At 40.5% G+C, this 26638-nt stretch overlaps 1 protein-coding gene across 5 annotated transcripts in view; it reads right to left on the reverse strand.

Annotated features, from left to right (window-relative positions):
• CDK14 (cyclin dependent kinase 14) overlaps positions 1–26638 on the reverse strand; it is a 537492-nt gene that overhangs the window by 304265 nt on the left and 206589 nt on the right. For all 5 annotated transcript variants that reach the window (XM_024577248.4, XM_045185274.3, XM_045185273.3 and 2 more), the window contains one exon: positions 2731–2825. In XM_024577248.4, coding sequence (XP_024433016.2) covers positions 2731–2825 — 95 coding nt within the window. The remainder of the gene's footprint in view (positions 1–2730; positions 2826–26638) is intronic.

Raw genomic sequence — 26638 nt, forward strand, 5'->3', positions numbered from 1 at the left:
GCTGCAGGTTAACATGTCTAATGCTGATTTTAGGGCTTGCCATATAACAAGGTTTCTGCGTGTTTGTGTGCCTGTGTGTGCGTGTGATTAAGTGAATTCCAGTGACATGCATGGGACAACACTGTTACTTATAAGTTTGCTTTCCAGAAACTTACACATTTCATGATTCAAATAAAATTTTAAATGGCTAGGTTTGTGCCCAGTCTATAAAACTTATTCAGGTTAGGAAGCAGTTTGACTGTACGTAGGGTTTGCTGCACTCCAGACCTCCTTGAGTGCAGAAGGCTGTGCAAAGAGGGGTGTGAAGGGAGAGAAGAAGGTTTCCTTTCCCTCCACGACCAAAGTCTCCACCTCGGTAAAGCTATAAAAATAAAAAGGAGGTATAATATTGCAATTAGGGCTCAGAGTAAGATGGGTCTGAGTCTTATCTTAATCTACCAGACCTGGAGAATCACTTTTTCTCTTTCATCTTTGGGTTTCTCCTTTGTAAAGCAGTGATATTCAGAGTTCCGTAAGGGAGCCGAGAACATCAAAAGCAATAATGACTGTAAAGCACAGTGCTCGGCATAAAACAATAAATTTTAGTTGTTGGTCTTTAGTGTTGTGGTCATACTTGTCAGACATTCTTTCATTTCCCTTTCTGACCCTTCACCATCAGCCCAAGCTCATAGCGCGTTCTTATTTCCAACCAATGTCCCTCGCCGGGACCTGAGCTAACTGCCAAGGCAGGTCCTGCTTTGAAATTACTATTGCCTTTCCGCTGCCGTAAAGCATGTAAGGAAAGAGTAGAAATCGTTTCTGCTACTTCCTGTAAGGAAAGCCATCTGATTAAACTAATCCATTAAAGTATGTAATAACCTTGATTTTCCTCAAGATATTGGTAATATATACATGCAACAAGCAATGAAAAGGCAATGTACTACACAAAAATAACCTCAGGAAATATTCAGCGAAGTTATTTTTGTACTGGGAAGTCACACCTTTGCCACTCTAACTGGGGTGGGAAGGCTCCCACCCCAACTCTGATTTCAGATATTCATTGAAACATATTTAAAATAAACAAAACCAGACAAACTTCACTTGTAGCAGCATAAAGTGCTTCAATAGACAGCAAAAGGATAGATAAATAAAAAACAGAGACAAAAAAAGGTAGAAAGGAGAACGGACGAGAAAAATGGGAAAGTAAGGAACTACCGTAGAATGGAGAACTGAAGAGGCAAGGCCGGGCAATCAGAAACCATGAATGATGGGAGGTTGCCTCATTCTCTAAGAGAGAACAGGTTCATCTTTGTCTTACCTCCCGCAGAGAAGTTAGGAATGAAATGTTGGAACTGCATTGTGGACGCTATTATGTGGTTGACTTAAGAGGACCTGGGATGTATCCATAAGAATTGGGACCACAGCAAATTTCACTCACACAAAAGAGAATGATTGTTTAAAAGTCGGTCTTAATCAGTTAGCCAATATTGCAACACAGTGAATTTCTTTCCTTTGTATGTGACAACGTCCACAGAAAATCATCAAATGACATCTGATCTGTTATACACATTGTTAGCCTCACAAATATGTTTAATATTCTTTAAAGATTTGGAAGACATATTTTCACTTTATTTTTGTTAGTTTATCATTGTTTTTTATTTTAGGGGCCAAGCTACTTTTCTTCCTTTTAATTTAATTATCCAATATTGGGAGAGGGGACTTCAAAAGTATACTTTTGAAATATATTTTCTATAAAACATTAAAAAAGTTAAGTTGTATACTAAGCAAAAAAACTACATTTAATAGAAATGTTGCAACTAGAAACACAGGAAAAAAATGAAACAAAAACTCCAGTTCTTAATCAGCTGAATACATTATTGATTCCAACATCATCAATTAAACAAAAGAAATTATATTCGCATTGATGTGTGAATCTGCACCCATTCTTAGTAGCATGTAATATATTCAACTGCTCAGCTCTAGCTGTCCTTGTAGCCACATTACCATATTATTCAAATGTGTCTATCATTTATATGTAAATGATCAATATGAATGGCTTCCTTGTAAGACAACAATTTTTCAAATGACACATGGGCACAGGCAGATATTATCAGCAAGATAAAAATGTTACAAATATTCATTCTGTTTTTTTGTATTTTTAAGGAAAACTAAAAACTATTTCAAGCATTTAAAAAAGCAGTGCGGTAATTATAAATGGGATCTTAATACATTCACAATACCAACAGCTCTTCTCCTCAATAAAAGTCTCCACCAGTGTCATTTGTGCCTTACAAATTACACGTTCTCAGATCCATCTGTGAAAATTGAGATGCTAATTATCATGGTTACATTTCATGATTCCACAGTTAAATGCTGAATTGGTGCTATACAAATACCGTATGTTTTTCTAAGAGAAATGGAGAAAGATTAATTATGAGTTCAAGTCCAAGTCTTGTAAAAGTAATACTCTCAACACAATAAGATCATTACATTGTGTTATACAAATTGGAAGTTTTAATTAATAGCTGAAATACCAAGTGAGGGGGAAAAAAAACCCTATGAAACCTAAATTGTAAGTATCAGGCATTCCCACATACACACATACACAATCCTAATAAGGGATGCTTTTGAAAAACAAAGTTAAAAATCCCTCTCCCCTCATTTAATATAGCAACTTAAAAGTTCAAACTCTCTGATAATACTAAATATTTCTATTCATACTTATAGAATCTGAATTCTTATTTTACTCACCACATATTCAAACACAAGTGTCAGGGTCTCCTTGGTGTGGATGATATCATGAAGCAACACTATGTTAGCATGTTTTAGTCCTTTTAACAGAGAAGCTGCAAAATAAAGGGGACAGAGAGGCCATTTATCATTGGTAACAATCAAATGATATGTTTCATTATCATTTTGGGACACTGTCAGATGAAATGCACCTATTTTCTGATTTTCCAAGTCAATAACAATTCAGAATCAAGGGCCGAGGAACTAGGTTTTCATTTAGATGAAGCTCCCAATCCCCAAAACCCTCCCACAATTATTCCACCTGTTATTTGTTATTAATCTCTAGTTAGATTCCACCACAGTCAGAAAACATACTTGGTGTGATTTCAATTCCTTTAAATGTGTTAAGCTTCATTTCATCAGCCAGGATATGGTTTATCCTAGTATGTGTGACAAATGCATGCAGTGTACAGGGTGGGGCAAAAGTAGGTTTGCAGTTGTGAGTACGCAAAAGCACACAGTGTATTCTTGTGTTATTATTTATTAATTATTGCATAATTTCCCACACGAACAGCTGTGTATTTTGCTGATGTTGGATGGACAGCTCTGTAACGGTCCTTTAGATCCTGCTGGTTCATAGGTTCCATCAATGGCTAAGAGAGGAGTGTTGATATCCCCAAATGTAATTGGGGATTTGTCAATTTCTCACTTAAATTCTACCAGTTTTTGCTTTTTGTTTACTATATATACATGTAGGATTACTATGTTTCCTTTGTGAATTTGCACCTTTATCAAAAATATAATGTCTCCCTTTGTCCCTGGTAATTTTCTTTGCTCTGAAGTCTGTTTGGTGTGATAGGAATATCGCTACTCCAGCTGGCTTTTGTTCAGTGTTTCCAGGGTGTATCTTTAAGTTTACCAATATCGTCATGTTGGAAATGAGTTCCTTATAGACAGCATATTGTTTGGTCATGTGGTTTTTTTAAAACCTTTCTGCCAATCTCTAACTTTTAACTGGTATCAGGCCATTTAAATTTAATGTAAATATTAATATATTGGGTCACCTGTCATTTGAATATATTTTCCCTTGGACACGATGTAATGTAGCCTTTCTCTTTTTCTTAAAGATTTTTAAAAAGATTTTATTTATTCATTTTCAGAGGGAGGGAAAGAGAAGGAGAAAGAGAAGGAGAGAAATATCAAAGTGTGTCTGCCTCTCACATGCCCCGTACTGGGGACCTGGCCCACAACCCAGGCATGTGTCCTGACTGCGAATTGAACTGGCGACCCTTTGGTTCACAGTCCTTGCTCAATCCACTGAGCTACACCAGCGAGGGCTAGCCTTTGTTTCTGATCTGATTTTGTCTTTTCTCCTATATTTCCCAGGAGTTCAATTAACTCTAATCTCACTTCACTTTGGCTATTGTTTATTTCTATTAGAATTTGCATTTCCAATTCAAGGTGGTTTTTTAAATTTATTAGTTTCATATAGAGCCTGAATTAAAATTTAATTTTGAATTCAGCACTATGTACTGTTTTCTTTAATTTCATGACTAATTTTCTAAAAAGCATTTTTATCAGCAGAAATACAGTGACTTATATTTTCTGATTTTTTACAGCAGTGTTGTAGAGATGTGGACCATTTTGTTTTATTCCTATTCATTTGATGGACTGGGGTCTTAGTTTGAGGGGTGTTTTCCATCAGATCTTCCCTCTTCTACGCAGTTTTTTATGGATGGTGCTAATGGGAGAGAGGGGAGGGAGGGTTTACTATGTCTTGTTTCTTGTTGCTACTGGATCCTTAATTTCTTCCTTTTCGTCCCTTCTCTACTGTCACTGCCATGTCTTCCTTTCTCTATAGTATTGATACATCTGAGTCTCTCCCAGAAGCAATGTTTCCCAATAGCTGCCAGTTTCGGTCCCGCTCACTTTTGACCGCCTTTCCTGTAGCCAGCGCGGGGAACTGCATGGAGTACCAGCTTTCTCTTTCTGGAGTGATTTTCTCTGTGCTTTGTCTAAGGCCTCCATGCCCCTCTACTTTCTTTTACAGTCTCTTAAACCTCTTTTAAGCTTCCCCTGCACCACTCTCTGTGACCACAGGCTAACTCTATTTCCTCATGCTCCTGAGGGTATGGATCATGTGGGCTTTTATTTGCTCTCTCTGTTGGAGTTATGATTTTGGAGGAGTGTGAGCAGAAAGGTTCAAGATCAGGTTGCCACCATTCATTGTCCTTCAAATGTCTTGTCCTAGATCAAGGCCTGATTAACAATAGCAAATCAATAAATTTACTGAACACCATTCATTTAAGGTCCCCAGTGGGAAATACACACATAAAGACTGACTCCCCAGCCCACTTTGGGCAGGGCCTTTCTAACCCTTGAATGAGAAAAGGGCTGGCTCTCATCCGGCAGGCCTTCCACAAGTCTGATTTCCCTTTCCTTCCCTGAGGCCAGTACCAGCCCCAGGTCACAGTCTGATGACAGATAACACTCATTTTTCAACACAAGGCCCCTTGATATCTATGCCCCCCCAAACCCAGACAGGACCAACTAACAATATTGGCAATTTCAAGAGCTGAGCAGGAAGAGTTGGTTCTGCCCCTTAAATTCCCTTTCTTCCCCTTGCAAGCATCCTTTCCAAAAAAAGGAATGAGACAACACCAACCCCGCCCCCAATCAGACTCACTGTGACTCTGCTCATCTTAAAAAAAACGATCGGATTGTTTACAATTTCAGTTTTGAAAAATAATACCACCAAGAATATATTGAGCTTTGAAAAAATATTTTTAGGATTATCTCCCTATAATGAATTATGAAAAATGGAGTTCCAGGGTAAAAAGACATGAACACATTTGTAAGACATTACGTATAATTAAATGATAAGTGGATTTGGTCTCACATCTTTCTCTGTATAAGAATAAGAGAACCATGAAAGACGGGGAAAATATATAAAAACTACTGAGCCACGGAAGTAATCCATTTTATCAAATAATCAAATCCAAAATCCTTATTAATACATTCATGAGCATTTTACATACTAAACGCAAAAGTATTAATTTAGGAATAAATTCCTATTCATTCCTCAGTAAGACCAGAAATAAACAGGATTATCTCCCTTTAATCCATGGCCATTCAGGTACAATACTCAAAGAACAGAAGCTTCCTCTATCATCATTATTTATTTTAGCGACACTATATCTTCAATTTTGGTTTTTGGTAGACAACATGAGAGAAAAAAATGTTATGCATGTGTTCTGTCAAACTTGTAATCACTCATATTTCAAGTATGTATTCAGAACCCAGTAACTGGCACTGGTGGGTCTGGACAAACTTTGAACCCTTGGTACTCAACAATACTGCACAACCACATCTTTACAAAGAGGTCTGTAATGTTGAGCATGAACCCTGATGTAAACTGTGAGCCTTGGACAATAATGGTGTGTCAGCGTAGGTTCATCAGTTGTGACAAATGTGCCCCTCTGGTGAGAGATGCTGACAGTAGGGAAGGCGGGGTGGGTGGGGGGGGGGTGAACAAGGGGGATATGACGATTCTTTGTACTTTCCACCCAATTTTGGTGTGAACCTCTAAAACTGCTTTAAAAAATATGTTTTAAAAAATAAAAAGCTATACCCATGTTTTAACATACTAAAAGAAAAAATCTAAATTGTTTAATCTAAACATTTTAGATTAAATATTTTAGAAACTCTAAATATTTTACTCTAATAAAATGGTATTTTAGATACACAATCACCAAGCAAAAGAGGCTGTACTGGGCAGTCCCTGGTCTTAGAATTACTGTAATTGCTATGAATTTCTATTGTCTTCCCCAGGCAAGTCTGTTTCAGGACAATACACTATCTCTATAATCCCAAGATAAACTTTAATAAACACATAATTGGTCCAAAGAAGGCTATTCAAACTGAAAATTATTTGGTGTGGATGGTTCCAACACTAGAAGACAAGAAATGGGTTCCTTTTGAAACCAAATCAGAAGCATCACTGTATACATACAGTTCAAGGCCAAGAAGTCTAAGCTACTGGTAACTACCATGGGGAGGCCAGAGGTCTTCTCTTTTGCCTCATGTATATATGCCATGGGGAAGTTAGTTTTGCACACTAAAAAACTTAGGGTTAAAATATCTACAAATTAATTTTATCTCAGCTTTGTAAATTAGCATGCATGAGAAAATAATTACAAAAATTAAAATTAAATCATAGCACATGAACCTTGAAGAAAAAACCACTACACAGACTCGCTCCCTCTGAGCTCCAGCACTGGGGTGACAGCTTGGAGGGCATCAGTGGTATACAGGGAAAGACTGAAGTGTCTGGCATCAGGGTGAGCAAAGGCCACTGTCCCTTTGTGGAGCCCCCCCAGCACACACACACACACACACACACAGAGCTCCACAGCAGATCCACAAAGGCTCTACTCCACCCAATTTACAGGCCCACCCAAGCAGCTTTTCTATAAGAATGGCTGGTCTTGGCTCCTAAATCCTATCAAACAAGTAACAGCTGGCTTCAGTGAGCCCTAGATTAGAGCCACAGCTTGGCTTCACCTGGGAATCTCCAAGCCCAGCACAAGTAGCAGCCATCTCAGATTGCTTTAAGCTCAGGCAGGGTGTCCCAGGCAAAACACAGGTGTGGGCTGACATTAGCCTGCACCACCCAGGAAACCTCAGGGTCAGCACACCCCGTGGATAGCTATGTTGGAGCACTACCACCCTGCCCCTGCACAGCTCATCCTCCACAGAGGGCGAAGGCTGGTGGTCAGTGGTCACAGCCAGTCCTTGCAGATGACTGGCCTGGGTAAATCCCTCCCATTGATCTGTCAGCAGCAACCAAGGCTCAACCACAAGAGGAAGGTGTACTCAGCCCACACAAAGGGCACACCTCAAGTACCCAGCTTGGGTGATAGGGGAGGCTGTGCCACTGGATCCTACAGGACATCTACTACATTAGCCACACTACCAAGACATGGAATCAAAGCAGCTCTACCTAATACATAGAGACAAACACAGGGAGGCTGCCAAAACAAGGAGACAAAGAAACATGGCCCAAATGAAAGAACTGATCAAAACTCCAGAAAAAGAGCTAAATGAAATGGAGATAAGCAATCTACCAGATGCAGAGTTCAGAACACTATTTATAAGTCTGCTCAAGGAACTTAGTGAGGACCTCAGCAGCATAATAAATACCCAGTCAGAAATGAAGGATACACTAATTGAAATAAAGTACAATTTACAGGGAAATAATGGTAGAGTGAATGAAGCCGAGAATCACATCAATGATTTAGAACATAAGGAAGCAAAAAATAACCATGTATAACAAGAAGAAAAAAGAATCCAAAAACATGAGGATAGAATAAACAGCCTCTGAGATAAGTTCGAGAGGTCCAACATTCACCTCATAGGGGTGCTAGAAGGAGAAGAGAAAGAGCAAGATATTGGAAATCTATCTGAAAAGGTAGTGAAAGAAAACTTCCCTAATTCGGTGAAAGAAATAGACACGCAAGTCCAGGCAATGCAGAGAATCCCAATTATAATGGATGCAAAGAGGCCCACTCCAAGACACATCATTATTAAAAGGTCAAAGGTTAAAGAGAGACTCTCAAAAGCAAGAGAAAAGTAGTTACCAGAGGTTGTCAGATGGGAGGAGAATTTGGGGGAAAGAGTGAAGAGGTGAGGGGATTATGAAGGTAGGTACAGAATAGCCATGGGGATGGAAAGTACAGAATAGGAAATGGAGTAGCCAAAGAACTTATACGCATGACCCATGGACATGAACAATGGTAGGGGGATTGCCGGATGGAGGGTGGGTGCTGTGTGGAGGGGGGCAAAGACGGAAAAATCAGGACAACTGTAACACAATAATCAATAAAATATTAAAAATGAAAAATTAAAACTTTATTAAATAGCTACCATTCAAATATTAATCTGGGGACTAAATTCACATTTGCTCATTTTTAAAATGGACATTTGAAATGTTAAATGGCATTTTAAAAAGGACAATTGCCCCTGCACTAGTCTTCTGAGGCAGGCTCATCCTCAGAGGTCGATATTTCAGACCACAGTTGGACATTTGAAAATGATGGCCAGGTGAGGCACTTCACACCTTGTCTGCAGGAACGTGCAAAGGTGAAATGAATTAAGGGCCAATGACGCTCATGTTGCATGAAAGGAACCTGGCTTTGTGAGGCAAATTTTAGAAATGCATTATATTGTATCATTTGTAATCTTGTCCAGTTTCATTTTTCAGGTTATCCCTCAGCTTGTCAAAATTAACTGATGGTCCATCCTACCAGCAACAACTGCAAAACTGACCGAAGCTGAGACGTCAATGAGAACCCATCCCCTGAGGGTCCTCTGCTTTGGATATTTAAAAGTTCATTTATACTGATTTATTTATTTACTCCCCCTCCCCAACTTTCTTCTCTCACCACTTACAGCTAAATTCTTTCTCATTTCTCAAAGTAATGTCTTCATACCCATCAATTCCCATTGTGTTTTTCCTGCAGTTTCAGTAAAATCAAATTTCTGCCATCATTCATCTGGGGAAAAATACTTTTCCCTGACAGTGACTAATATAGAAAAGTCATATGGTAGTTTTTATATGGTAGTTTTGACCATTTCTCCAAGAAGACTCAAAGCCTCCATATTTAATTCTAATAAGTTTCATTTACTACAGATTTTAGCTTTCTAAATACTTTTACATACACTTTAAAAACACACTATCAGTTAAATAAGTATTGCTATCTGTATTTGAAAACAAGCCCTTTTTCTTTTGGGATTAACATAATGAATGCACAATTGGAAAAGTATAGAGACACTGATGCAAAGCTGATGGCAGAAAAATGGCCAGGAAGGGCAGAAACCCTGCCAAGATACCCACCACCATCAGGGTAGGTGGCAGACCCGACTGACTTGGAGGCTCCCAGTACGGTGCCAGATGCCCTAATCCTGTGCGTCCAGGGCTTGCCAAATCCGCCCAGTGATTAACACCTACCAGTCCTCGCACCAGTACACCTCCCCTTTCAGGACAAACACTGTCAAAATAATATTCCATGTAATCCCAATAACACCGCAGATACACCACATGTTATTTTCTTTCCGTGTACACACAGAACAAACCCTGTAACACTAGCATTAGTAATTGTGGCGTGCCTGGCTTCCTCACAAATTTTGAGTAAACATATGGCAGCCTTTAAAATTCATTTCCCCAGTGAGGTTTGAAAAGGTGTAATTGTACATGATGTAAAAGACCTGTAATTAGGGTCGAGGGTGAAAATTCTAACAGGAGTTTGGGGGTTTTGATGTCAAAATGATGCAAAAACAGAAAACACTGTTGCTCATCAAGATGACTGTGCCTCTGACGAAGTCCCAGGGGGATGTAAGGACACAGGGAGTCTTCCCTTAGTTCCGTGGCAGGATTCAGAAGCCCACCCTTCAGCCACATTGGAACCTTGACTTCTCACTCAAGACTAAACATCTTGAGTTTTCGCTCCCATTTGGAAGAGATAAATTCCACCTCACTCAACCTCATCATGATTAAAATAAATTTTGAGTTCACAGAAAAATTCAGAGCACACTGCATTTCATTTTATCAGGTTCACGTTGCAGGGGCTATTTTATTTTTATTGTTATTTTTTTAAATCCTCACCAAAGAACATGTTTATTGATTTTAGAGAGAGAGGGAGGGAGGGAGAGAGAGAGAGAGAGAGAGAGAGAGAGAGAGAGAGAGAGAGAGAGAGAGAGGAAACATTGATGTGAAAGAAAAATATCGAGTGATTGCCTCCCATATATGCCCTGACCAGGCATCAAACCTGCAACCCAGGTATGTGCCCTGACCGGAAATCAAACCTGCAACCTTTCAGTGTATGGGACGATGCTCCAGTCAACTGAACCACCCAGCCAGGGCTGCAGTAGCTATTCAAAAAAAAAAAAAAAAACCCAAACAATATTAATGAAGAAAAAACATAACTTCTCTTTAAAATTTCAGAGAGTTTTCTTGGCCATTATTTGACATCCTACTAAGAAAGGGGAGATCACAAATAAATACCTCCCCCATCCTTGCTTACTCCCCCTTTGGCCTCTGGAAAGAGTGCGTTCACGTTTTCCTCTCAACTTCTGTATGTGCCCTTTTTCCGTGGGGTAGACTGGAGGGGCTGCTGCCTGACTTCCCTCAAAGTGAAAAATTACTGCCCAAGGCGTCAACCACGTCTCAACCACAACAGGCAGGAATGTTTTCTTCAAGCCCACAGCTAGACAGCTCTCAGGCTGTAAAACTCACTGCTTATTAGAAAGAGTAAAACTATATATACGTATAGCCTGGGGCCCCTCACCCATATGGGGCAGGGGCTTAGTCTAATCCTGGAAGGAGAAAAGGGACTACTGTCCCCTGCAGGTCTTCCTCAAGTCTGATCCACTGTTCTTCCACTACGAGGCCAGTACCAGCCCCCGTGTGAGGACACATGACACCCGTTTTCAACGCCAGGCCCTCTGAGAGCTACGCCTCCAAAAACCCAGAGGGCCAACTAACAATATTGGCAAGGAGAAGCTGGTTCTGCCTCTTAAACTCCACTCTGTCCCCACGCAAGCTTCCTTTCCTCTGATTAAAAATGGGAATGAAACAACCTCATCCCCCCACCCCCACCGATCAGACTCACTGTGACACCACTCATCTCAAAAAAAATAATAATTAGATTGTTTAAGATTTCAGCTTTTACAAATAGTACCACAAAGGACAGAACTGAGCTTTTAAAATATATTTCTTTCAAATTATTTCCCTATAATGAATTTTGAGAAATGAAATTGCAGGGTAAAAAGACATGAACATAGTTATAAGATATTACTTATTAATTAAATAGTAAATGGATTTAGTCTTATATCTTTCTAATTCTGTGTAAGAATCAAAGAAATGTGAAAGACGGAGGCAAAAATGTAATAAATAATGAAGAACTACTTACTAGCAATGAGAAGTTCTATCTCACTTGCCAGCGGGTTCTGAATATTTTCATCAGGAAAATATTCTGAAAGGGAAAAATCTTAAAGGCAAAGAGCAGAAAAAAGAATACACACAGAGACAAGACAAGGCTGTTTAACTGTGTCGGTGACGAAGAGATGGTGTAGGTGGAGAAAGGCGTGTGCATTTGCACACCCTGGGAACTGGTACGCAGCTCCAGGTGAACTCATGCGGAGTGCTGCGTGGTGTGCTGCCTGCTCCAGCCACACTAGGAGAAATGCTGTGGTTCCACCCCCTAATGATATATGATCTGATACTGCCCTGCACACAACACACATGCACACACACGCATCATAAACCACTAAATGAAAAAGTGAAACAGTGAGGTTAAAAGTGGCATTGTATTGCCCTGGCGGGGTGGCTCAGTCAGTTGGAGCTCATCCCATACACCAAAAGGTTATAGGTTCAATCCTCGATCAGGGCACATACCTTGGTTGTGGATTCAGTCCCCAGGTGGGGCACATATGGGAAGCAACCGATCAATGTTTCTCTTGACATCAATGTTTTCTCTCTGTCTGTCTCTCTCTCTCTGCCTCTCTCTCAAATCAATAAGCATATCCTCAAGTGAGGATTTAAAAAACCAGAATTGTATCTTTGACACAATTTTTGCTTTTTATACTTTATACACTCATACATACAAAGTGAACTCTGTCGTGGGGAAAAGAGGTCACAGCTAACCCAAAACAAAGTTAAAACAAATGTGATGTCACATAAACTGAATTTAGCTAAAGTCACATTCAGGATGTAGAGACATGTTTTTTGTTCACCAGATGTCGTCCGAATGTGGAAACATAATACTGTACCATCAGTTGGGAGTACCTTTAAATATCATATATTGTCTTATACCCATCAAAAAGTATACCAGTTTTACTTGCTCCTTAGCTGAGTTTTCCTATTTTGAAATGGGTAAAATTTCAACCCCTCTGCACACTCCTCCTGCTCTGCTCCCCTCCCGAGTTCCCCAGCGTCCCGGACGTGAAATGTGGTGTTGGAAATACAACCTTGACCATCCCCCGGCCGTCGCTGCCTGTTTATCCACTTGACTACTGGCAAAGAGCAGGTGCCTAGGGGCTGTTTCCACCTGGCAGCTTCACATGACCACATCAACTGTACTAAATCACCCCAAAGGACAAATTCCTCTGATGGTATCGCTTAACCATGTAAAATTGCCAATATTTGATTGATATTTCTGACCTAAAACACAGCGATTTTGCATGGTTCGACCTAACTGAGCCTACTTGGTTCAAAGCAATTTTAACTTTTTAACAAATGCACTGCTACTTTTACTACTGTTAATATTCAAACCAATTAATCTGCCACCAAATGACCAAGAATGAACTCTGCATACAGCAAAAAAGTTAGGAAAAATCTGTTCCTCAAACTATGGGTTGAGGGGAGGGTACAGAAACAATTTCATTTTCTGTATGTGCCTTTCTATATAATTTGAATTGTTTGTGATAAATTATGAAAGGTTTTATTCCCTTTTAAATAAAAAAAAGCTTCCTGTAAAGTTCTTGATAACAAGCTATTTGGTTAAAGAGACTGAAATAACTCTATGAAAGGCGTACAGATGCTTGCTTAACTGAGCAATGGATATGCAACCACCATGCAACGACAACGATGAATCGTTATAACCGCAGTGTGATTCCTTCTACTCACCCACCCTCCCCGGGGTGCGGGTACAAACCCTTGCATTGTAAGAGTCTCTTTTCCTATCCTAGAACACAGCAGGTCCTGTATCCATCTGTACTATGGTCTATCACATGTTAATCCACAATGCAGAAACTACTTCTTGTCTAAACAGTTACGTCCCTGCATTAAGATTAATTTCTCAATGCCCAAAACACCTAGTCTTATTGTCTCTGATTATCCCCAGTTGAACGTGTAAATGACCCAGCTGCCACACCATACTCTAACTCAGGGGTGTAAAACTCATTTTCACTGGGGGCCACATCAGCCTCACGTTTGCCTTCAAAGGGCTTAATGTAATTTCAACTCCTTAACAGTTAAGGAGTAGTTACAGTTATACAATCCTAAAATTATTTCAGCCCTTTGAAGGCAACCTCAAGGGTGATGTGGCCCCCGGCGAAAATGAGTTTGACACCCTGCTCTAGTTAATCTTGTTCCTATTTGCCACCGGAAAGATCCACCCATTCGCAGTAGTATATGAGTGACACACACATGTTTCTTCTCGAATGTCAACATGTTGCTAGTAAGTTCTGCAGAAACAAATCTTGTTAAGTAACAGGGTTGGAGATGCTGGTTATGCTCCAAGTACTGTCTTTAGGCAGAAAAGGGACCACTTAGGAGATATTGATAATAATAGGAGTGTTGTTTTTTGTCTGGCTATAAAAACTGGATTCAGCAGCAGTGAGGTGGTTTGCTTTATTTGAATTACTACATACTACTGTACATACATGTGGGCCTCATGTACAGTTAGTAAGACTACCACAAAGTATGGAATAAAAAAGAGATGGTTTGGCACCAAGCCCCTTATGTCCTCCGGTTAAGAAAAATAAACATTTATATCATCATAGCTATCACTGTTTGGCTGTACTTAAATCAACCTCTCCTTACAGAAAAGTATGTGAATAGCTGCTATTGCATTCCCTGACAAATATAAAAGGAAGTTGAAAGTCAGAAAGTACATTCTTTGCCCTGGCTGCAAGTCCTAGTGCCTGAGGGCCTGTACATGGGACACTGGACTTTGTGAGATACTGGTCAAGCATGGAGCACTGTCTGAGTCCTCCATAAAGGCAGGGCGATCAGGCAGTAGGTTTCTAGACACGGGGGACTCTATTCCCCCTGCCCTTTGTCAGGAGGCAGGCTGTTTACGTCACCACAGCTACAGCCACAGGTCCGCAACCAGGTGCTTCTCAAAGTGTGGTTCTTCAGCCGCCTACACCAAAGTCACCTGGTGTGCCTCCTCTCAAGGCAAAGTCACTAGGTCCTGTTCCAGACCTGCCAGATTGCAACAGATGGGGATGGGACCCAAAAACTATCCAACAAATATTTAGTTAACATCTACCGTATGCCAATCACTATCCAATGCTTATGCATCATCCTAAAGTTTAAAAGTCACTGTGTATGGCTTTGACATGGAAGAATGGGTAGTGTGTTTATGGGGTGTGTAGACGGGTGGGTGGATGTGTGTGTGTGTTTATGCATCTAGTTACATTGAGCCTACTTACTGTTCCACAAGCAAACCAAAGAGAACAGCAAGTCAATTAATGAGTTCATTTACCTAGCGCCTCTCTCTCTCTCTCTCTCTCTCTCTCTCTCTCTCTCTCTCTCTCTCTCACACACACACACACACACACACACACACAAGCCACTGAGGCAGATTCTACTGAAAGATATAAAGCCTTGAGCTAGAAGGCAGAGAAAAACCTTTATGCTGAAACTTTGATGGTATTTTGATGTGTGTGGGTATTTTTCCTGTTCATTTCAAGTACTCAAAAAATGTCAGCTCATAACATTTTTCAACATGAATAAAATGTTGATAAGGTCATGAGTATATGGCCTTTTCAATGCCCCAACAATTTCTAAAATCTGTGAAAAAGTAAGGTTTTATGTGAAAAGATTGCAATAAGCACTATATCAGAACCAGTGCTTCGAGAAACAGATACAATTAGAAGGGCTGAGACACTGTAAACAGATTATGAGCACAAAGGGAAGAGCAGTGAAAAACTATTTAAAAAATGAATATAAATGTTGACGGGGTTAATTCTTACCCTTGAATGTCCCCTGAGTTGAAATTCCAAACACACCACTACTTCATTTGACTGAATAACAAAGTCAAAGGTGTAAACATCACAAACTACAGTATGATTCAGGAGGGGAAAGTGCACAGTCCCAGAGCCCTGTGTTTCTCACTGCACGGGTTAACCGCCAAGCAGGCACTTCGTCTTTGCCCCTACGGCCCCACGGCGAAACTCAGCAACCTGTCCATAGGCCTGGACGAGGCCCTGAAATCCTTAATGCTTCTCCAGTCAGCAGGGACCCAAGTTCATTTCAGTGCTGGGGGAGCCCTGCCACCATGGGCAGATCGCTGCGTCCCATTTCGCTCTCCCCACCCGTGCTTCCTCCTGCTCAGTGTCCAGTGATGCTCAGCTGTTCATGACACAGCGCTGGGCCCATTCTGGCACCACTGAAATAGAAGTTTTACAAGATATTTAATTTAAGAGAAGCAATTAAGGATCCAGCTCCGGGTTGCCTTCCTGTCACATGCTGGCAGGCCGGGCACAGCCCAGTCGCTGACTGCTCTCATTTCTCTCTCCTCACATTCTGCCAGCTCCTACAGCATAAGGAGACTTGTCTATATTTGGAAACACACAAAAGCAAGAAAGAAAAACAGATATACCTATGTGAAGGGCAGAGGGACTCTCAGGAGTTCAGTGTTCAGGAGCCTATGGCGGTAAAAATAAAACTGTTTATTCAAATTACATGGGCAAAATGTTATTTGATAAAGTGGGAAAGGCTCCTCCCAACCTTGCTAAGCCTCTTCTACACTAGAGAAGCCACTTTGGCACACAAATAATAAAAATAATTTAACATTTTTATTAGAGTCTATCTTTTCTAAAGTCACTTCCTACTTGCCAGAAACTGGCAATACCTTAGCAGTGCTAGATTTCATGAATTGTATTACAGAAATGCTTGAGATAAAATATTTATCTACTATGGTAACTATATAAAGTAAAAGAAAGTTGTACATTATATATTTTACATTCCTAAATTAACAAGGTAACTTCAGATTGTTGTGGTTGTTAAAAACAAACAAACAAACAAAAAACAGCCACTGAAGAAAATAACAACAGGGAAGAAAAATAGGTTTCTCTAACATGGTGTCAAGTTTTCCAGAAATTTTGAACCTCTGTCTCCACCACGGCCAACCAGGGCACTGGATGAAGGATAATTAGAACACACATTCACATAGCAAGGCACCTGTCTGACTCCTGCCACTCTGAGCCTAAAATGTTGTGACAATGAAGGCGCCTCTCTCACCGCCTCTGTGCCCTCACTCGTGACTGGTACTGACAATAGCTCCTGCTCAGGTAACCTGCCTTTCTGCGCAGGACGGCAGCTCCTGAGATCAGCGGTGAACAGCCACCCGTTGCTGGCTTTTCCCGTTTTCTCAAATGTGTGCTGCCTCCTGTTGGCCCACATTTCCTTTTCTAATAGAATTTCATTGTTTCCTATATGTTATGCACACACGCCCTATACGTAACACCTCAGTGCATTTACCACATCCGTGACGTGACTTACACACACAGTGCCTGCCTCGTCATGCACAGGTGAAACCACCTTCGCAGAACTGGAAACCCGAGTGTCACCTTCGAGAGCATCTAATCCAAAGCTTCATTAGACAATTGGGAAAATAAAATATACAGAAAGTTGGCCAGAGGTCTCAAACCCTGATGCCCTGACTCCTAATACAGTACAATTGTTTCTACAATCAAAATAAGCACCTTCTGCTTCTCTCATGGTCTTAGTTTTCTCATCTTTCTTCCCAGTGTTTTGCTGTGTCCGTAGTTTCCCTTTATCCTCACATCGTCCCAGATGCTGAGGGAAGAAACACCTGAAGCTAAGAAGACTAGAAGAACATCAGACACCTTAGATACAAATGTGCAACTGCTCGCTTGCAGCATCGCCACCTAGAAGAAAGAGGTTTAAAGAGATAGTAATAGGTAAAGAAGAGAGCCAAAGGAGAGCCTGCTGTTCAAACTGGTTTTTGAAAATCGCCTTTATCACCCTGTTGTTGGAGCATCATCCCATACACCAGATGGTTACAAGTTCAATCCCTGGTCAGGGCATATATGAGAGGCATCTGATCAACGTTTCTCTCTCACAGTGATCTCTCTCACAGTGATCTCTCTCTCTCTCTCTCTCTCTTTCTCCCCCCCTTCCTCTGTCCCTCCCTCCCTTCTTCTCTCTCTAAAATCAATAAAAATATAGCCTCTGGTGAGAATTAAAATCTCCGTTATTTGATGCAAAGCATTTCTCTTCTTAAACCGCTCCACTAGCTGCTTAACAGGACTTACAAGGACCTGCACAACAGGACTCCTGAGGGAGCTCTGCCCTCAGCTCCTCTGACTCCCTGTCCCACTCTGTGCTCCAGCCATATGGCGCTTCTTGCAGATCTCCTGTTCACGGTGTCCCCTCAGACCTCTCAGGTGTTGTCTCTTCTGTTCCCTCTGCCACAGCTTCTGAGCCTCACACATTCCAGCCATCTCTTCAGATCTTAACCTGGCTATCACTTCCTTTGGAAGCCTCTGCTGACCCCCAAGGCTCAAGGTAGGAGCATTTTCTATCAATCCCTCAGCATAAATTATCCTGTTATACTTACCTGATGACCCATTGCCACCCATCTGCATCCCCCACTCACTCATTATCTGCTCTTACTCCTGCTGTGCTCACTGCACTCAATTCAGTGCTGAGTTTAGAGAAGATGCCTATTAAGTAAGAAGGTTGAATAATGCAGGCACAAATGAGAAAAATAAAATCCTTAAATGATCTCCCACAAATAGCTGTCAGCAGCACAGTTCCTTCTATCACACTCCGCTGCGGCTCGGTTGCCTCGTCACACTGTGTTTAGTTCAGCCCAGATATGTTGATTGAAATAGATCCATTCTCATTTCTGCAATAACTGACGAACACAGTGAGGCTATATATTTCACTCAATTTTAATAAGAAGCAGAGAAGCATCGTATAGGATCTCATTAAGAGTTCTCCTTTCATAAGGGAGTGAAATGTGTCTACTAAGGCTCTAACTACAAAGGAACTATTTTATTTTCACTCATTTCAGATTTTGAAAAGATGGTAAAATGTTTGTTTGAAACTATAATTTATTTCTAAAAGCTCATGTTAGAAACTAAAATTACAGCCTAACATTTTACCCAGCATGAGTTAAGCTTATAAACAAGAAGGCATTATCAATGGCAGAAGGAAGAAGATGTTCTAAACCATATGTGGGTTTACAGCACAGTCAAACCCAACCCACAGACCTGGTGTGGTCGGCCTGTGCACTGTTTTAAAACTTTATGAAGTGTTTTAGAATTGGAGGATTTCACACAAGATGCACAACTTTGGATTTTTCAGAAAAACCAGATGCGGGTGAAAGTTATGCATCTGCAGCTACACATCCAGCCCCTCATACAAGACATCCCCCCTAATGGTCCCCTACCCCTCTCCCTTCCGAGTGACAGAGGCTCTCATAGCCTGTTATTTGATGGACCTCGAAATTTGTGAGCCCTGAATTAATAGTTGAGGGTCTTGTGTAAAAGTCCAACATCACCCTGACAAGCTATGGTAACAATTACAACAAAACGGGAAGCAACCAATTCAAAGTGGGTTTTATGAATCCCACGAACCAAGAGTAAGAAAGGGGGCTGGAAGCAGCAGAAGAAAGAAGTGTCTGTTATAGGAAGATCACAATCTCTACCAAAGAGGGATGGGCAGAAATGAAACTACAGCCATTTGAAATTGTACATCTCAAAGTCCCAATGAGACCCACCTGGTAGAACAGGAGCCCCTAGCGTTGCTAAAACAAGACTTTTTTCCATGACGTTTTGAATAGAGATTCACTGACAGATCTAAACCAACATCGGAGGGTATTTAGTCCAATTGATGCAGAGAAGAATGCAAGGGTGGGCAAAAGTAGGTTTGCAGTTGTATCATATTAATAACACAATAATTAATAAATAAGAATACAAGAATAAACTCCCTGTTTTGTGTATTCACAACTGTAAACCTACGTTTGCTGACCCCTGTATTGTGGCCCCGAGAGATTGTCAAAAGTCACGTAATTTGGTATGTGGCTTCCCCTCTCTAGCCCTCATTCTCTGGCATTCATTCTCAGAAACTTAGAGAAAATGTCAGGTAGGCATCAACCGTCTGGTATTTATATCCTAGAAAATGAGAAACAGAGAAACAAAATGGAGTTATTCAAGGTTGCAGAGTGAGTTTACAGCCCACACCACTGGCCTGGCTCCTTCCTGTGCAACTCCGGGCAACGCTTGTGGCCTGCAGACCCCACCCCAACACGGGAACAGAGGACTAAGTGGACAGGAAGGCAGCCCTCAGGGAAGAACCTGAAGCATGAAACTCAGAGCAAATTTATCTAAATGATCCTTAGCAATGATAAAGACGTAGGAAATAAATATATTCATACACTGTATGAGGCCAGATGTTACTGAAATGGGAGGTAGATGGGTCAACACCTCTAAAAAATTAAAATATTTCTTTTTAAAAAAATTTTATTTATTTATTTTTAGACACAGGGGAGGGGAGGAAGAGAGGGAGAGAAACATCAGTATATGGTTGCTTCTCACGCATCCCCTACTGGGGACATGGCCTGCAACCCAGGCATGTGCCCCAACTGGGAATCGAACCAGCGACCCTTTGGTTCACAGGCCAGCACTCAGCCACTGAACCACACCAACCGAGCAAATTAAAATATTTCTTATAGCCCTTGAACCAGCATTTCTCCTAGGGATTTACAGATAGATGCGAAAATAAGCAAAGATACCTTAATAAAAATGTTCTCTTCAATGTTTTAATAAACAGTGAAAAATCTGAAATAATCTAAGCTGCCCTTTCATGGTGTTCTACTTAAATAAAATATGACACATTCATGTGACAAAAGACTTGTATAGCCATTAAAAAATGCAATAGTTATAGTAAAAGTACTGTCATCTAAACATGTCTAAGATACATTTAGCGGGTAAAGAAAACATCACGTTGAAAGCAATACGTATGTAAAAGGGCAGTGAGGGGTGCACACACTCAGAAGCTGTGACCAGAGGTCTCCTGCGCCGAATGCCACTGGGCCGAGGGAGGTGTAAGTGGAGTGGTTGCTTACTTTTTCTCTTACACTCATTATTTAGTTTAATGCTTTTTACCTAGATCGTCTATTATTTTATATGATAAATGTAACTAATAAAAGTTAGTGAAAAAGTAGTTTCAAAATTCTCACTTTTTATCTCTTCTTAGGCAGATATCTATTTAACAAAGGACTTATTCATTCAATATTTATGGTACACCCGTGATCTGCATGTAATTCTCTAACCTTGGGACATGTGGAAAAGCACCGTTAAGTACCAGCAAACTTTGAAGATCTCACTCCTGTAGCAATGCAAGCCAAATTCATATCTTAGGTAGGTTAACTATGGAGTAGATAAGCATCCAAAAAAAACATTCCATGTTGTTTGGTATGATCTGCCTAGAGAAATATTTTGACAAGTACAATTATCAGCCCTGCTTTCCTAAGTAAGCGAAAGCAATTGGTTTCCTTGTTACATGCTACCCCCCTGCCAAATCTGATGGAGTCTTGGAAGGAAAGACGGTGATGGGTCCTGCTTGCCCCTCCCCCATTCATATTCAACAGCTCTAGGGAAGGGACCAGACAGAAAGCAAATTGCTCCTGACAAAGGTAAGGGGAGGGCAGAGCAGGACAGAGGCTGAGCCCCAACATGAGAGGATCGGTGCCATTTTGGTTACTCAGATGATGTTCATTTATTTCTCAATGAGTTACTCCACAAAACCAAGGCACGTGATGGGCCCACAACAGGTGATGATGGATTATACCCCCAGCTAGCCCCACCTATCCTCTGCCTAGATCACAGTCCTAACTTGCCTTGCTATAGCGAACTAGGCAACTAAGCCGTCTGTATCTGTTTCCTCTTTTCCTGCTACCTCGTTAAACAGATTTCTTCTTCCCACATTAGCACCCGAGGCACTGCTCAGGTTGATGGATACCTAGCAGTAAACCCAAATGCCTCCTGCAAACAAGCCTGGAGCTTGTGCACAGAATGTTCGGCGCCACCACGACTGTGGCACCTCAGATATCACCCTACCCAGACCCTCACTTTAAGCAAAACATCTACACTCAAGTGGGTAAGAAGAAACACAGATAACTTCACTGCCACAGAGGTGTGTAAGCGCCAAGGGAGAATAACAACCGAACAACTAGAATACTAAGGCAATGAAGAAGAAGGAGAGAGAGCCCCAACTGAAGCAAAATGCAGAAATCTTGTAACGCAGGTGGTAAGGACTTTCTCTAGGAGAACCTACGGATGTGCTATAAGGAGGGGGAACATTCTAAGCCCAAGGCATGTGGTTGTGGGGAAAGAAGAAGAGTCATAAAGGGGGGACCTTATGTACCTTAGTTTATTTTGGCTAAAAAATAAAATGTCTGAAGGGAAGTAATCAGAACAAGGTTTGAGACAAAAGTTTGCATTCCCATTTCTCAGGTTCTTATGGAGCTCAATTATTTTTGTATACAAAAAAAAAAAAAAAGAAAGAAAGGAGGGTTAAACAGGACCTGAACTTGTAGAAAATTCACCCAGCTGGAACAGACAGAATGGACTGCTGTCTGAAAGGAAGAGGTCCTATCACATAAAAGTAACCATCTGAATGTACTATTCTAGTGACAACCTGACAGAATAGCAGTTAATGGTCACAAATCAGATTACTGCCATCCTAGCTCTGTGACATAACAGTGTCACCAAGGGGGAAAAGCAATTCTCATTGTATTTTTCAGAAAAATTCATATGGGTATTATATTAACTGAAATGAAAATGTATGTGTCTAATAAAAGGTTAGCATTGAGTGGTGCCTGTTACTTGTCATTTAAATAATATAATTTACTGCAAGTCTTATGAGAAGGTTTGTGGGGAATGTATTCAAACCAATGGCACTAGAAAGGAGAACTAGCAAAAACAATCTCCGCCTCCCTGCACAACTGTACATTTGAAATTGGACATTTTATTTCCTGCTAGTTTTTCATTACCACTTGATTTTGAAGAAAAAAATGGATTACAAGTAAGAATTCAAGTAAGGAACTTATTCAATTTTTCCGATGGAAATTTCCCCCAGAAAATAGTGTTTCCATTTAATGACTTTATTTTATTTTTAGTTTTTAAATTTTAAATAATTTTTTAATTTTCAATTACAGTTGACATACAATATTATACTAATTCCAGGTGTGCAACACAGTGATTAGACATTTAAGTAACTTACAAAATGATCAATCCAGTAAGTCCAGTAGTACCTACGTGACAACACATAGAGTTATTAAAATACTTATTGACTACACTCCCTATGCTGTACTGTTTCTATAACTGGCAATTTGCACATCTTAATCACCTCATTTAATGATTTTAAAAGATGAAGAGTAAAATGAAACCTTTAAAATAAGTGGAATAAAAACACTCATATCCACGATACTGATCAGAATGGCCATCATAACCAAATCAACAAACAGCAAGTGCTGGTGAGGTTGTGGAGAAAACGGAACCCTAGTGCACTGTTGGTGGGAATGCAGACTGGTGCGGCCACTGTGGAAAACAGTATGCAATTTCCTCAGAAAACTAAAACTGGAACTGCCCTTTGACCCAGCAATCCCACTGTTGGGATTATACCCTAAGAACCCTGAAATACCAATTCAAAAGAACCCATGTACCCCAATGTTCATAGCAGCACAATTTACAATAGTCAAGTGCTGGAAGCAACCTGAGTGCCCATCAGTAAATGAATGGATCAAAAAACTATGGTACATTTACACAATGGAATTCTATGCAGCAGAAGGAAAGAAGGAGCTCCTACCCTTCATGACAGCATTGATGGAACTGGAGAGCATTATGCTAAGTGAAGTATACCAGGCGGTGAAAGACAAACACCATATGATCTCATCTATAAGTGGAACCCAATCAACAAAACAAACAAGCAAGCAAAATAGAACCAGAGACATTGAAATAAAGAACAAACTGACAGTAACCACAGGGGAGGGAGGAGGCATAATGGGGGAAAATAGGGGAAGGTTCATCAAGGAGCATGTATAAAGGACACATGGACAAAGCCAAAGGAGGGTAGGATTGAGGAGGTAGAGATGGGTGGGACAGGGGGAGTGTTGGGGAGAGAACGGAGACAACTGTACTTGAACAACAGCAAAATAAAATAAAATGGAAGAAAAAAGTAAAAAAAAACCTTCAAAATTTAGAATACATAGTTTTAAAGCTCAAAGATATATGTAATGCAATACTTTCTTATAAAAGGGGAAGAGAACTCACTCATTCACTCAACAGAAATTTACCGAGAAGATACAACGTGGGAGGCACTGGAGACACATAAGTGAACAAGACAAAAACAGCATAAATCCTGCTCTCGTGATGCTTGTCTTCTGCTGGTAAAGGACAAATAAAAAAATAAATACAAAAATAAAGATGTAAAGTATGTAGTTTGTTAGAGTATGATAAGCGCTAAGAAAAATAAAAGACTTCAGGCTTCAGGTTTCTCTCTTGTTCCTTGCTGGACATGACAAGGGAGCATTCAGCCACCAATGGCTATTGTGGAAGGGAGTAAGACTCACCATTTTAGTTCAGGAAAGATTAAACTTCATTAGCTGAGGCAGAAGTAATATAAGAGCCATCTAGATTATTTACTGGCTATTGCATCTTCCTATACAAGGATTTTCTTCCCTCTCATCAGAAAGTAGACTTCAGCTTCCAGACCAGAAATTTCTCAAGAGACTGCTCCTGGCTGTCTTAAGCACAGGGGAGTTCATTTCCAGGGAACTGGGCTCCTGCTTCGAGCAGCCTCAGCACAGGTCTGAGACCAAAAGTGCCACCATCTTAGCACTAGGGAGACCAGAGCCACAGTGGCTTTCACATCCAGATGCTTTTCCTTCAGGAATATGATTAGAGCCCTGGCTGATGTGGCTCAGTGGATTGAGCACCAGCCTGCGAACCAAAAGGTCACCAGTTTGATTCCCAGTCAGGGCACATGCCTGGGTTGCAGGCCAGATACCCAATAGGGGATGCGTGAGAGGCAACAACACATTGATGTTTCTCTTCCTCTTTCTCCCTCCCTTCCCCTCTCTCTAAGAATAAATAAATAAAATCTTTTTTTAAAAAGCAGATGATTAGGTAGGTTGTTTTTTCCTAACAAACATTATACGGAAAATTCAGAGCTGGACAAATATCTCTCGTATACACAAGGTCAACCTCCTGAGATGGAGATTGTTCATCCCGGTGGTTTAAGAACATCATCATCAATAAACCTCAATGAATAAAGTAATCAAGTCATTAATCAATTTTCTGGTAAAATTACAAAATGAAAATAAAAGTGTCAAAATAAATCACTACTTTAAAATTTGAAACTTGCATCTTACCGTGTGTGACACATATAGGTAACTTACATTGAACTATAAATATGTACTTTTTGAAGAAAAAAAGGCTGAAACTGATGACTAGCAAGCCAAATTAGAGCTGAAAGAGAAACAGCATTATTTTATGCCGATTTTTGGGTTATATCAAATTCATATGACCCCTAAGCAAACATCAGAAGCTCCTGTTGTTACTGAAGATATGGATTTAAGGAGCAATTACAATTTATGTCATCTACTTAAGACAAGCAAACTAAATAATTAACAACAGGACAATAACAATGTCTTGATCCCAATAAAACAAAGTGGGAAAGTTACCATCCCTGTGCAAATCTCTCTAATAAAATCAACATTAGCAATAAGGAAGCTTGGTATTCCTGTGCAAGGTATCTGCACTTACAACCCAGCAAACGCCATAAGGCTTCTTTCATCAGACTCATCCAACTCAGACCCAAACAGAAGGGGTAAGGAGTTTTACAAAGCAGGATTCCAGGCCCTAACCTTTATTTCTAGCTAGAAGAGTGCTCAGTAGTCAACCATACCCTTGTTAATTGTGACACCAACTGTTGCTATGGAGAGTGTCAACTGTGTGTAAGAGTGTGTTTACATGTTCGGACGCACATAGTTGTGGGTGTTTAACTGTCAGACTGTGTCTAACACACTCTGGTACTTCTGAGGGAAAGATGTGTTCATTGTTTGAAAAGCCCTTCCTAGCCGCTGCTGCCTTCTTCGGTCTGTGCCACTTGTTTCTAGCCCCCTTCCTACCTGCCTTCCCTTTCCTAAGCTGCATTACCAAATTGTTTTCTGGCACACTCTCGCTGCCCTCTTTCGCAGTTTGCTGTTAAGTAAACATTTCCCACCTTATGATGGCTTCTTTCAAACCGTTCCCAAGGCTTTCTCTTGGAGATCATTACACAAGAATAAATACAATGAAGTTAGATGCTTAATATTATTGCCAAAATGTCAAATGACACTTCATAGGATCAAAAATGGCATCCTCCAGAAAAATATATAAAGTCAGGTGCTAAATTTTTGGCTACTGCGTAACTGAGGATTAGCACTACAGGAAATCAAAAGAACATAGGGGGTTAGATACACCTGAATTTTAAGCTCTGGCCTCTGCTAGCTTGTGACGTTGCTCAGGTTCTTTCTCATCTATAGCATGAGGAGCATAATATCTATATCACAAGGATGCTACAAAGGGGAGCTGAGGACCTGTGAAACACCAGCAGAGTGTCCAGCACAGCAGGGCCGCTGTATAACATTTACTTTCCTCCTTTGCATAAGCACCAGTCTGGAACTACTAGGGATTTAAGAGGTGCCCTCCGTTTACCACAGTCCACCTTCTAATCCTCCCAGTATTCATTCTACCCCTGGGGAAAGCTGATAGCTGGGTATATACAATGAAAACGCATCACTCCACCAGAAACACAGGTGCTATTACAGGTGAAGTTTTGTAACAGAGGCAACCAAGCAACAAGATCAGTTACCATAAAAAAATTTAACAATATTCTATTACTTTTATTGTAAAATAATAGAATTTATTTTAGAGCAGTTTTTAAGTTTATAAAAAATTGATCAGAAAGTTCAGAGGGTTCCCATACACCACATACTCTTTCTTCTCCCCTCCATTTCCCAGAGTTTCTCCTGTTATTAAGTCTTCCATGAGTGTGCTACATTTGTTACAGTGGATGAACCACTACTGATCACTGTTTTAATTAAGCCCAAAGGCCATGCTTTGT

This window comes from Desmodus rotundus, chromosome 6, assembly GCF_022682495.2.
Source record: "Desmodus rotundus isolate HL8 chromosome 6, HLdesRot8A.1, whole genome shotgun sequence".
NCBI classification, from domain to species: domain Eukaryota; kingdom Metazoa; phylum Chordata; class Mammalia; order Chiroptera; family Phyllostomidae; genus Desmodus; species Desmodus rotundus.